General features: G+C 45.9%; 1 protein-coding gene across 1 annotated transcript; it reads right to left on the bottom strand.

Annotated features, from left to right (window-relative positions):
• Positions 1 to 3387: 3387 nt before the first annotated feature.
• LOC132322627 (protein EFR3 homolog B-like) lies at positions 3388 to 12062 on the bottom strand (the record flags this gene model as incomplete). Its single annotated transcript, XM_059837294.1, has 3 exons — positions 11789 to 12062; positions 7347 to 7496; positions 3388 to 3525 (listed from the first exon to the last, which is right to left on the bottom strand). Coding segments are annotated over exons 1-3 (515 nt in total), but the record flags the coding sequence as incomplete, so codon positions are not given.
• Between the last annotated feature and the right edge of the window lie 1285 nt (positions 12063 to 13347).

Below are 13347 nucleotides of genomic sequence, written 5' to 3' on the forward strand. Positions count from 1 at the left end.
CCCATTTTTTCCCCCCATAAATCCTCAAATTTTTTCCCATAAATCCCCATTTTTCCCCGAAAAAAAATCTCATTTTTTCCCCAATAAATCCCCAATTTTTTCTCCCATAAATCCCCATTTTTCCCCATAAATCCCCAATTTTTCTCCTCAAAAAATTCTCATTTTTCCCCCAAAAATATCATTTTTCCCCCATAAATCCCCAATTTTTTTCCCATAATTTCCCCATTTTTCCCCCATAAATCGCCAATTTTTTCCTCCATAAATTCCCCATTTTTCCCCAATAAATTCCCCATTTCTACCCCCAAAAATCTCATTTTTTCCCCCATAAATCCCCAATTTTCCCCCAAAAATCCCCATTTTTTCCCCCATAAATCCCCATATTTTTCCCATAAATCCCCATTTTTTCCCCATAAAACCCCATCTCTACCCCAAAAAAATCTCTTTTTTTTCCCCCATAAATCCCCAATATTTTCCCCCATAAACCCCCATATTTTCCCCCAGAATTCTTCATTTCTCCCCCCAAAAAATCTCATATTTTCCCCAATAAATCCCCATATTTTCCCCATAAAACTCCATCTCTACTCCAAAAAAAAATCTCATTTTTTTCCCCATAAAACCCCATATTTTCCCTCATAAATTCCCATATTTTTCCTCACAAATCCCCATTTCTCCCAGAAAAAAATCCCATTTTTTCCCCCATAAATCCCCAATATTTTCCCCCATAAATCCCCATATTTTCCCCCATAAATCCCCATATTTTCCCCCATAAATCCTCAATTTTTCCAAAAAAATTCCCATTTTTCCCCCAAAAATCCCCAATTTTTTCCCCCATAAATCCCCATTTTCCCCAAAAATGCCCAATTTCCAAATACTAAATTTTCTTTTTTTTCCCCCTAAACCCACAATTTTTCCCCCATAAATCCCCATAACTTTTCCCATATATCCCCATTTTATTCCCCATAAAACCCCATTTCTACCCCAAAAAAATCTCATTTTCCCCCCATAAATCCCCATATTTTTCCTATAAATCCCCATTTTTTTCCCCATAAAACCCCATCTCTACCCCCAAAAAAATCTCTTTTTTTTCCCCCATAAACCCCCATATTTTTCCCCAGAATTCTTCATTTCTCCCCACAAAAAATCTCATATTTTCCCCCATAAATCCCCAACTTTCCCCCCATAAATCCCCATATTTTCCCCCATAAATTCCCATAACTTTTCCCATAACAACCCATTTTTCCCCCATAAATCCCCATTTTTTTCCCCAGAATTATCCATTTCTCCCCCCAATAAAATCTCATATTTTCCCCCATAAACCCCCATGTTTTTCCTATAAATCCCCATGTTTTTCCAATAAATCCCCATGTTTTTCCTATAAATCCCCATATTTTCCCCATAAACCCCCATATTTTCCCGCATAAATTCCCATATTTTTCCCTTAAAATCCCCATTTCTCCCCGAAAAAATTCTCATTTTTCCCCCATAAATCCCCAATATTTCCCTCCATAAATCCTCATATTTTCCCCCAAAAGCCCCATATTTTCCCCCATAAATCCCCATTTTTTCCCCCAGAATTCTTCATTTCTCCCCCCAAAAAATCCTCATATTTTCCCCAATAAATCCCCATATTTCGCCCATAAATCCCCAATTTTTCGCCCATACATCCCCAAAGTTTTTCCCATAAATCCACATTTTCCCTAAAAAAAATCCCCATATTTTTTCCACAAATCCCCATTTTTTTCCCCATAAAACCCCATCTCTACCCAAAAAAAATCTCCTTTTTTTCCCCCCATAAACCCCCATATTTTCCCCCATAAATTCTGATATTTTTCTCCATAAATCCCCATTTCTCCCCGAAAAAATTCTCCTATTTCCCCCATAAATCCCCAATATTTTCCCCCATAAATCCCCCTTTTTTTCCCCATAAATCCTCAATTTTTTCCAAAAGAATTCCCATTTTTTCCCCCATAAATCCCCATATTTCCCTCCATAAATCCCCATATTTCCCCAAAAATGCCCAATTTCCAAATAAAAAATTTTCTTTTTTTTCCCCCTAAACCCCCAATATTTCCCCCATAAATCCCCATAACTTTTCCCATATATCCCCATTTTTTTCCCCATAAAACCCCATTTCTACCCCAAAAAAATCTCATTTTTCCCCCACAAATCCCCATTTTTTCCCCCATAAATCCCCATATTTTCCCCCATAAATCCCCATATTTTCCCTCCATAAATTCCCATATTTTCCCTCCATAAATTCCCATATTTTCCCCATAAAACTCCATTTCTACTCCAAAAAAAAAAATCTCTTTTCCCCCATAAACCCCCATGTTTCCCCCCATAAATACCCATATTTTTCCTCATAAATCCCCATTTCTCCTGGAAAAAATTCTCATTTTTCCCCCATAAATCCCCATAATTTTTCCCATAAATCCCCATATTTTCCCCCATAAATCCCCAATTTTTCCCCCCATAAATCCCCATTTTTTTCCCCATAAAACCCCATATTTTCCCTCATAAATTCCCATATTTTTCCTCACAAATCCCCATTTCTCCCAGAAAAAAATCCCATTTTTTCCCCCATAAATCCCCAATATTTTCCCCCATAAATCCCCATATCTTCCCCCATAAATCCCCATATTTTTCTCCCATAAATCCTCATTTTTCCCCCATAAATCCCCATATTTTTCCCCATAAATTCCCATATTTTTTCCCACCAAAAAATCTCTTTTTTTCCCCCATAAATCCCCATATTTCCCCCATAAATCCCCAAATTTTTCTCCCATATTTTCCCCATAAATCCCCAGGTTTTCCCCCATAAATCCCCATTTTTTTTCCCCAGAATTATCCATTTCTCCCCCAAAAAAATCTCATATTTTCCCCCATAAATCCCCATTTTTTCCCCCATAAATCCCCAATTTTTTTCCAAAAAATTCCCAATTTTTTTCCCCAAAATCCCCGTTTTTCCCCCCAAATCCGGGTGGTCACTGACACGAGGACGGGCCGGAGGGCGTTTTTGCTGTTCCCAAACCGTGCCCGCCCCAGCAGCTCCCGCAGGCAGCGCTCGGCCAGCTCCCCCTGCCCTCCCCAAAAATCCCCATTTTTGCCCCAAATCCCCGTTTTTCCCCAAAATCCCCGTTTTTCCCCCCAAATCCCCATTTCTCCCGGTGGTCACTGACACGAGGACGGGCCGGAGGGCGTTTTTGCTGTTCCCAAACCGTGCCTGCCCCAGCAGCTCCCGCAGGCAGCGCTCGGCCAGCTCCCACTGCCCTCCCCAAAAATCCCCACTTTTGCCCCAAATCCCCATTTTTGCCCCAAAAATCCCCACTTTTGCCCAAAATCCCCATTTTTCCCCCCAAATCCCCACTCCTCCCGGCGGTCACTGACACGAGGACGGGCCGGAGGGCGTTTTTGATGTTTCCGAACTGGGCTCTCCCCAGCAGCTCCCGCAGGCAGCGCTCGGCCAGCTCCCAGGGGCTCTCCTGCGCCTCCTGCGCCGGCGCCTGCAGCGGGGACGGGGAGCGGCTGCGCCGGGAGAACGGGAACAACGGGAATAACGGGAATAACGGCAGTGAGAGCCGGGATAACGGGAATAACGGGAATAACGGCAGTGAGAGCCGGGATAACGGGAATAACGGGAATAACGGGAATAACGGCAGTGAGAGCCAGGATAACGGGAACAACGGGAATAACGGGAATAACGGCAGTGAGAGCCGGGATGGGAACGGGAATAACGGGAATAACGGCAGTGAGAGCCGGAATGGGAACAGGAATAACGGGAATAACAGGAATAACGGGAATAACGGCAGTGAGAGCCGGGAATAACGGGAATAATGGGAATAACGGGAATAGCGGCAGTGAGAGCCGGGAATAACGGGAATAATGGGAATAACGGGAATAACGGCAGTGAGAGCCGGGAATAACGGGAATAACGGGAATAACGGCAGTGAGAGCCGGGATAACGGGAATAACGGGAATAACGGGAATAACGGCAGTGAGAGCCAGGATAACGGGAACAACGGGAATAACGGGAATAACGGCAGTGAGAGCCGGGATGGGAACGGGAATAACGGGAATAACGGCAGTGAGAGCCGGAATGGGAACAGGAATAACGGGAATAACAGGAATAACGGGAATAACGGCAGTGAGAGCCGGGAATAACGGGAATAATGGGAATAACGGGAATAGCGGCAGTGAGAGCCGGGAATAACGGGAATAATGGGAATAACGGGAATAACGGCAGTGAGAGCCGGGAATAACGGGAATAACGGGAATAACGGCAGTGAGAGCCGGGATAACGGGAATAACGGGAATAACGGCAGTGAGAGCCGGGATAACGGGAACAACGGGAATAACGGGAATAACGGGAATAACGGGAATAACGGCAGTGAGAGCTGGGATAACGGGAATTACGGGAATAACGGGAATAACGGCAGGGAGAGCTGGGATAATGGGAATAACGGGAATAACGGGAATAACGGCAGTGAGAGCCGGGATAACGGGAATAACGGGAATAACGGGAATAACGGGAATAACGGCAGTGAGAGCCGGGATAACGGGAATAACGGGAATAACGGGAATAACGGGAATAACGGCAGTGAGAGCCGGGATAACGGGAATAACGGGAATAACGGGAATAACGGCAGTGAGAGCCGGGGTAACGGGAATAACGGGAATAACGGGAATAACGGGAATAACGGGAATAACGGGAATAACGGCAGTGAGAGCTGGGATAACGGGAACAACGGGAATAACGGGAATAACGGCAGTGAGAGCCGGGAGAAAGGGAACAACGGGAATAACGGAAATGGGAATAACGGGAACAACGGGAATAACAGAAATAACGGGAATAACGGCAGTGAGAGCCGGGATAACGGGAACAACGGGAATAACAGAAATGGGAATAACGGGAACAACAGGAATAACGGGAATAACGGGAATAACGGCAGTGAGAGCCGGGATAACGGGAACAACGGGAATAACGGGAATAACGGCAGTGAGAGCCGGGATAACGGGAACAACGGGAATAACGGGAATAACGGCAGTGAGAGCTGGGATAACGGGAATAACGGGAATAACGGGAATAACGGGAATAATGGCAGTGAGAGCCGGGATAACGGGAATAACGGGAATAACGGGAATAACGGCAGTGAGAGCCGGGATAACGGGAATCACGGGAATAACGGGAATCACGGGAATAACGGGAATAACGGGAATAACGGCAGAGAGAGCCGGGATAACGGGAATAACGGGAATAATGGCAGTGAGAGCCGGGATAACGGGAATAAGGGGAATAACGGGAATAACGGCAGTGAGAGCCGGGATAACGGGAATAACGGGAATAACGGGAATAACGGGAATAACGGCAGTGAGAGCCGGGATAACGGGAACAACGGGAATAACGGGAATAACGGCAGTGAGAGCCGGGATAACGGGAATAACGGGAACAACGGGAACAACGGGAATAACGGAAACAGTGGGAATAACGGGAATAACGGCAGTGAGAGCCGGGATAACGGGAATAACGGCAATAACGGCAATAACGGCAATAACGGGAATAACGGCAGTGAGAGCTGGGATAATGGGAATAATGGGAATAATGGGAATAACGGGAATAACGGCAGTGAGAGCCGGGATAACGGGAACAACGGGAATAACGGGAATAACGGCAGTGAGAGCCGGGATAACGGGAACAACGGAAATAACGGCAGTGAGAGCTGGAATGGGAACGGGAATAACGGGAATAACGACAGTGAGAGCCGGGATAACGGCAATAACGGGAATAACAGGAATAACGGCAGTGAGAGCCGGGATAACGGGAATAACGGGAATAACGGCAGTGAGAGCTGGGGTAACGGGAATAACGGGAATAACGGGAATAACGGCAGTGAGAGCCGGGATAACGGGAATAACGGGAATAACGGGAATAACGGGAATAAAGGCAGTGAGAGCCGGGATAACGGGAATAACGGGAATGGGAATAACGGGAATAACGGGAATAACGGCAGTGAGAGCTGGGATAACGGGAATAACGGGAATAACGGCAGAGAGAGCCGGGATAAAGGGAATAACGGGAATAACGGCAGTGAGAGCCGGGATAACGGGAATAACGGGAATAACAGCAGTGAGAGCTGGGATAACGGGAATAACGGGAATAACGGGAATAACGGGAATAACGGCAGTGAGAGCCGGGATAACGGGAATAACGGGAATAACGGGAATAACGGGAATAACGGGAATAACGGGAATAACGGCAGTGAGAGCCGGGATAACGGGAATAACGGGAGTAACGGCAGGGAGAGCCGGGATAACGGGAATAACGGGAATAACGGGAATAACGGGAATAACGGGAATGGGAATGGGAACGGGAATAACGGCAGTGAGAGCTGGAATGGGAATGGGAATGGGAATGGGAATAACGGCAGTGAGAGAGGGAATGGGAATGGGAATAACGGCAGTGAGAGCTGGAATAGCGGGAATGGGAATAACGGGAACGGGAATGGGAATGGGAATAACAGCAGTGAGTGAGGGAATAGGAACGGGAATGGGGACGGGAATGGGGACGGGAATAACGGCAGTGAGAGAGGGAATGGGAATGGGAATGGGGATGGGGATGGGAATGAGAGCAGGAATGAGAACGGGGATAACGGGAATGAGAACGGGAATGGGAGCTACGGGAATAACAGCAATAATGGGAGTGAGAGCAGGAATAACGGGAATGGGAACGGGAATGGGAACAGGAGTGAGAATGGGAATAACAGGAATGGGAATGGGAATGGGAATGGGAATGGGAATGGGAATGGGAATGGGAATGGGAACAGGAGTGAGAATGGGAATGGGAATGGGAATGGGAATGGGAACGGGAATGGGAATGGGAATGGGAACAGGAGTGAGAATGGGAATAACAGGAATGGGAATGGGAATGGGAACGGGAATGGGAATGGGAATGGGAACGGGAGTGAGAATGGGAATGGGAACGGGAGTGAGAATGGGAATAACGGGAATGGGAATGGGAATGAGAATGATAATGGGAACAGGGATGGGAATGGGAATAGGATCGGGATGGGAATGGGGATGGGAATGAGCAAGGAAACGATAATGGGAATGGGAATGGGAGCGGTAACAAGAATACATAATGGGAATGGGAAAAGGAATTGGAACGGGAATAACGGGAGTGGGAATGATGGGGATGATTTCCCACCCCATCCCCACTTTTCCCACCCCATCCCCACTTTCCCACCCCACTCCCATTCCCCCTCCCCATTCCCACTTTCCCCACCCCAAACCCAAACCCCCTCCCGGAATTCCCAATAAATTCCCGCGGAATTCCGGCGGGGTTCCCGCACCTCTCGGCGCTCTCGGCCTGCTGCAGGTTGAAGAGCAGTGAGGGCACGATCTTGTCCATGTGCTGCGGCTCCCAGATGTTGGCCTGCAGCTCGTCGCTCACCGTCTTCCGCACCACGCCCTGCAGCCCCCGGATCCCCGACATCCGGATCCTGCCCGCAAAACCCCGGGAATTCCGTGGCCGGCCTCGGGATGCTCCCCATCCCAAATCCCGTCCCGATCCCAAATCCCTTCCTAATCCCAAATCCCTTCCCGATCCCAAATCCCTTCCTGATCCCAAATTCTTTCCCGATCCTAAAATCCCTTCCCGATCCCAAATTCTTTCCCGATCCCAAATCCCTTCCTGATCCCAAATCCCTTCCCGATCCCAAATCCCTTCCTAATCCCAAATTCTTTCCCAATCCTAAAATCCCTTCCCGATCCCAAATCCCTTCCTGATCCTGAATTCTTTCCCAATCCCAAATTCTTTCCCAATCCCAAATCCCTTCCCGATCCCAAATCCCTCCCTAATCCCAAATTCTTTCCCAATCCTAAAATCCCTTCCTGATCCCAAATCCCTTCCTGATCCCAAATTCTTTCCTGATCCCGAATTCTTTCCCGATCCCAAATTCTTTCCCAATCCCAAATCCCTTCCTGATCCCAAATCCCTTCCTGATCCGACATTCCTTCCTGATCCGACATTCCTTCCTGATCCCAAATCCCTTCCTGATCCCAAATTCTTTCCCGATCCTAAAATCCCTTCCCGATCCCAAATCCCTTCCTGATCCCGAATTCTTTCCCAATCCCAAATTCTTTCCCAATCCCAAATCCCTTCCTGATCCCGAATTCCTTCCTGATCCCAGATTCTTTCCCCAATCCCAAATCCCTTCCTGATCCTAAAATCCCAAATTCTTTTCCTAATCCCGAAATCCTTCCTGATCCCAAAATCTTTTGCCAATCCCAAATCCTTTCCCAATCCCAAATCCCTTCCCAATATGAAATTCTTCTCCTGCTCCCAATTTCCTTCCTGATCCCAAATCCCTTCCCGATCCCAAATTCTTCTCCCAATCCCAGAATCCTTTCCCGATCCCAAATCCCTTCCCGATCCCAAATCCTTTCCCAATTCCTAACTCTTTTCCTAATTCCAAACTTTTCCCAATCCCAAATACCTTCCCAATCCCAAACTCTTTTTCCAATTCCCAAATTCCTTGCTGATCCCAAATCCCTTCTCGATTCCAAATTCTTTTCCCAATCCCAAATTCTTTTTCTAATTCCCAAATTCCTTCCTGATCCCAAATCCCTTCTTGATCCCAAATTCTTTTCCTGATTCCAAATTTTCTCCCCATCCCGAAATCTTTTCCCAATCCCACAATCTTTTCCTGATCCCAAATCCTTTTTCTGCTTTCAAATCCCTTCCTGATCTCAAAATCTTCTCCCAATCCCAAATTCTTCTTCCGATCCCAAATCCCTTCCTGCTCCCAAATCCCTCCCCGATCCCAAATCCTTTCCTGATCCCAAATTCTTCTCCCAATCCCAAATCCCTTCCTAATCCCAAATCCCGTCCTGCTCCCAAATCCCTCCCCGATCCCAAATCCTTTCCCAGTTCCAAACTCTTCCTAATTCCAATCTTTTCCCAATCCCAAATCTTTTCCCTGTCCCAAACTCTTTCCCAATCCCAAACTCTTTTTCCAATTCCCAAATCCCTTCCTGATCCCAAATCCCGTCACGATCCCAAAATCTTTTCCCAATCCCAAATCCCTTCTTGATCTCAAATTCTTTTTCCGCTTTCAAATCCCTTCCTGATCCCATATAATCCCAAATTCTTTTCCCAATCTCAAATCCTTTCCCAATCCCAAATCCTTTTCTTGTCCCAAATTCTTCTCCTGATCCCAAATTCTTTTCCCGATCCCAAATTCCTTCCTGATCCCAAATCCCTTCCTGATCCCGAATTCTTTCCCAAATCCCAAATATTTTCCCCTTCCCAAATTCTTCTCCCAATCCCTAATCCCTTCACAATCCCAAAAATCTTTTCCCAATACCGAATCCCTTTCTGATCCCAAATCCCCTCCTGATGCCAAACCCCTTCCCAATCCCAAAATCTTTTCCTGAAGCCAAATCTTTTCCCAATCCCAAACCCCTTCCCAATCCCAAAATCTTTCCCCAATCCCAAATCCCTTCCTGATCCTAAAATCCCAAATTCTTTCCCCATTGTTTTCCCCGTCCTTTTTTCGTGTTTTCCCATTTTTCCTGTTGTTTTCCTGCATCTTTCCCATTTTTTTCCCATTTATTTCCCATTTTTCCTGTTGTTTTCCCCATCATTTTTCCCATTCTCCTTCTTCTTTTCCCGTTGCTTTCCCCATTTCCCCCATTATTTTTCCCATTCTTTTCCCTGCCATTTTCCCCATTTCCCCCCTTCTTTTCCTGCAAGTTTTCCCCATTATTTTTCCCATTCTTTGCCCCATCATTTTCCCCATTTTTTTCAATTTTCTCAATTTTTCCCATTATTTTTCCCATTTTCCCCCCTTGTTTTCCTGCATGTTTCCCCCATTTTTCCCGTTGTTTTCCCCATTATTTTCCCCATTATTTTCCCATGGTTTTCCCTCTCATTTTTTTCAATTTTCCCCATTTTTCCCATTGATTTTCCCATTATTTTTCCCATCATTTTCCCCAGTGTTTTTCCCAGTCATTTTTTTCAATTTTCTCCATTTTTCCCACTGTTTTCCCCATTTTCCCATTATTTTTCCCCATTATTTTCCCCAGTTTTTTCCCTCTCATTTTTTCCAATTTCCCCCATTTTTCCCGCTGTTCCTCCCTGTCATTTTCCTCATTTTCCCCTCTTGTTTTCCTGTGTGCTTTTCCCATTTTTACCCTTGTTTTCCCAATTATTTTCCCCATCATTTCCCCATTTTTTCCCCGCTAATTTTTTTCCATTTCCCCCATTTTTCCCGTTTTTTTCCGGTTGTTTTCCAAGTTTTTCCCATTGTTTTCGCCATCATTTTCGCCATTGTTTTCCCACTCATTTTTTCCAATTTTCCCCATTTTTCCCATTGATTTTCCCATTATATTTCCCCATCATTTTCCCCAGTGTTTTTCCCAGTCATTTTTTTCAATTTTCTCCATTTTTCCCGCTGTTTCCCCCATTTTCCCCATTATTTTCCCCATCATTTCCCCATTGTTTTCCCTCTCTTTTTTTCCAATTTCCCCCATTTTTCCCCTTGTTTTCCCCATTATTTTCCCCATTTTTTTTCCCATTGTTTTCCCTCTCATTTTTTTCAATTTCCCCCATTTTTCCCCTTGTTTTCCCCATTATTTTCCCCATCTTTTTCCCCATTGTTTTCCCTCTCTTTTTTTCCAATTTTCCTCATTTTCCCCCCTTGTTTTCCTGTGTGCTTTTCCCATTTTTACCCTTGTTTTCCCCATTATTTTCCCCATTATTTTCCCCATTGTTTTCCCACTCATTTTTTTCAATTTCCCCCATTTTCCCCATTATTTTCCCCATTATTTTCCCCAGTTTTTTTCCCTCTCATTTTTTCCAATTTCCCCCATTTTTCCCGCTGTTTCTCCCTGTCACTATCCTCATTTTCCCCTCTTGTTTTCCTGTGTGTTTTTCCCATTTTTCCCCTTGTTTTCCCCATTTTCCCAATCATTTTCCCCATTTTTTCCCCGCTAATTTTTTTTCCATTTCCCCCATTTTTCCCATTGTTTTTCCCATTGTTTTCCGAGTTTTTCCCATTGTTTTCCCCATCGTTTTCCCCATTGTTTTCCCACTTATTTTTTTCAATTTCCCCCATTTTTCCCATTGATTTTCCCATTATTTTTCCCCATCATTTTCCCCAGTGTTTTTCCCAGTAATATTTTTCAATTTTCTCCATTTTTCCCGCTGTTTTCCCCATTTTCCCCCATTATTTTTCCCCATCATTTTCCCCAGATTTTTTCCCTCTCATTTTTTCCAATTTCCCCCATTTTTCCCGCTGTTTCTCCCTGTCACTTTCCTCATTTTCCCCTCTTGTTTTCCTGTGTGTTTTTCCCATTTTTCCCCTTGTTTTCCCCATTTTCCCAATTATTTTCCCCATCATTTTCCCCATTTTTCCCCGGTCATGTTTTTCCATTTCCCCCATTTTTCCCGTTGTTTTCCGAGTTTCCCCCATTGTTTTCCCCATTGTTTTCCCCATTATTTTCCCCATTATTTTCCCCATTGTTTTCCCTCTCATTTTTTCCAATTTCCCCCATTTTTCCCCTTGTTTTCCCCATTATTTTTCCCCACTTTCCCCATTATTTTCCCCATCCTTTTCCCCATTGTTTTCCCTCTCATTTTTCCCAATTTCCCCCATTTTCCCCGCTGTTTTCCCCATTATTTTTCCCCATTTTCCCCATCATTTTCCCATTGTTTTCCCTCTCATTTTTCCCAATTTCCCCCATTTTCCCCGTTGTTTTCCCCATTATTTTTCCCCACTTTCCCCCGGACCTGTCTCGCACGTCGGGGTCGCCGTGTGCGGAGTGGCACATCTCGCTGAAGCGCGACACGAAGAAGTCGTAGCTGCGGTGGTACGAGGGCGTGTCCTCCTCGATGTTGGCAAACTTCACAAACTGGGAATGACGGCAGGAAAATCCGGGAATCGCCCTCCCAACGGCCGACACAATCCCCAGGAAAATCGCCAAAAAAATCACCCATTTTTCCCCAATTTCACCCATTTTTCCCCATTTTTCCCAGATTTCTCATGGAGTTGGTGCCCAGGATCTGCAGGTCAGGTTTGTCACACTCCAGAGCAGGAATTCCCCATTTTCCCCCATTTTTACCCCCAATTTTTCCCCCATTTTGCCCCAATTTTCCCCCATTTTGCCCATTTTTCCCCCATTTTCCCCAGATTTCTCACGGAGTTGGTGCCCAGGATCTGCAGGTCGGGCTTGTCTCACTCCAAAGCAGGAATTCCCCATTTTTCCCCCATTTTTTGCCCCAATTTCCCCCATTTTCCCCATTTCTCACGGAGTTGGTGCCCAGGATCTGCAGGTCAGGTCTGTCATATTCTACAGCAGGAATTCCCCCATTTTCCCCATTTCCTGCCATTTTTTCCCCCATTTTCCCCCGTTTTTCCCCAATTTCCCCGTTTTTTCCCCAGATTTCTCACGGAGTTGGTGCCCAGGACCTGCAGGTCGGGTTTCGAACAGCAATTCCCCATTTTCCCAATTTCCCCATTTTTTCCCCCTTTTTTCCCAATTTCCCCCTTTTTTCCCCCAATTTTTCCCCCATTTCTCATGGAGTTGGTGCCCAGAATCTGCAGGTCGGGTTTAGAGCAGCAATTCCCCATTTTTTCCCAATTTCCCCGTTTTTTCCCCATTTTTCCCGGATGTCTCACGGAGTTGGTGCCCAGGACCTGCAGGTCGGGTTTGGAGCAGCAATTCCCCATTTTTCCCAATTTCCCCGTTTTTTGCCCCGTTTCTCATGGAGTTGGTGCCCAGGACCTGCAGGTCGGGTTTAGAGCAGCAATTCCCCATTTTTCCCAATTTCCCCGTTTTTTGCCCCATTTCTCACGGAGTTGGTGCCCAGGCTCTGCAGGTCAGGTTTCGAGCAGCAATTCCCCATTTTTCCCAATTTCCCTGTTTTTTCCCCCGTTTCTCACGGAGTTGGTGCCCAGGACCTGCAGGTCGGGTTTCAAGCAGCAATTCCCCATTTTTCCCAAATTCCCCGTTTTTTGCCCCGTTTCTCACGGAGTTGGTGCCCAGGCTCTGCAGGTCAGGTTTAGAGCAGCAATTCCCCATTTTTCCCAATTTCCCCATTTTTTCCCCCGTTTCTCATGGAGTTGGTTCCCAGGATCTGCAGGTCGGGTTTAGAGCAGCAGTTCCCCATTTTTCCCATTTTCCCTGTTTTTTGCCCCGTTTCTCACGGAGTTGGTGCCCAGGCTCTGCAGGTCGGGTTTCGAGCAGCAATTCCCCATTTTTCCCAATTTCCCCGTTTTTTCCCCCAGATTTCTCACGGAGTTGGTGCCCAGGACCAGCAGGTCGGGTTTCGAGCAGCAATTCCCCATT

The sequence above is a fragment of the Haemorhous mexicanus genome, assembly GCF_027477595.1.
Source record: "Haemorhous mexicanus isolate bHaeMex1 chromosome 3 unlocalized genomic scaffold, bHaeMex1.pri SUPER_3_unloc_3, whole genome shotgun sequence".
Taxonomy (NCBI): domain Eukaryota; kingdom Metazoa; phylum Chordata; class Aves; order Passeriformes; family Fringillidae; genus Haemorhous; species Haemorhous mexicanus.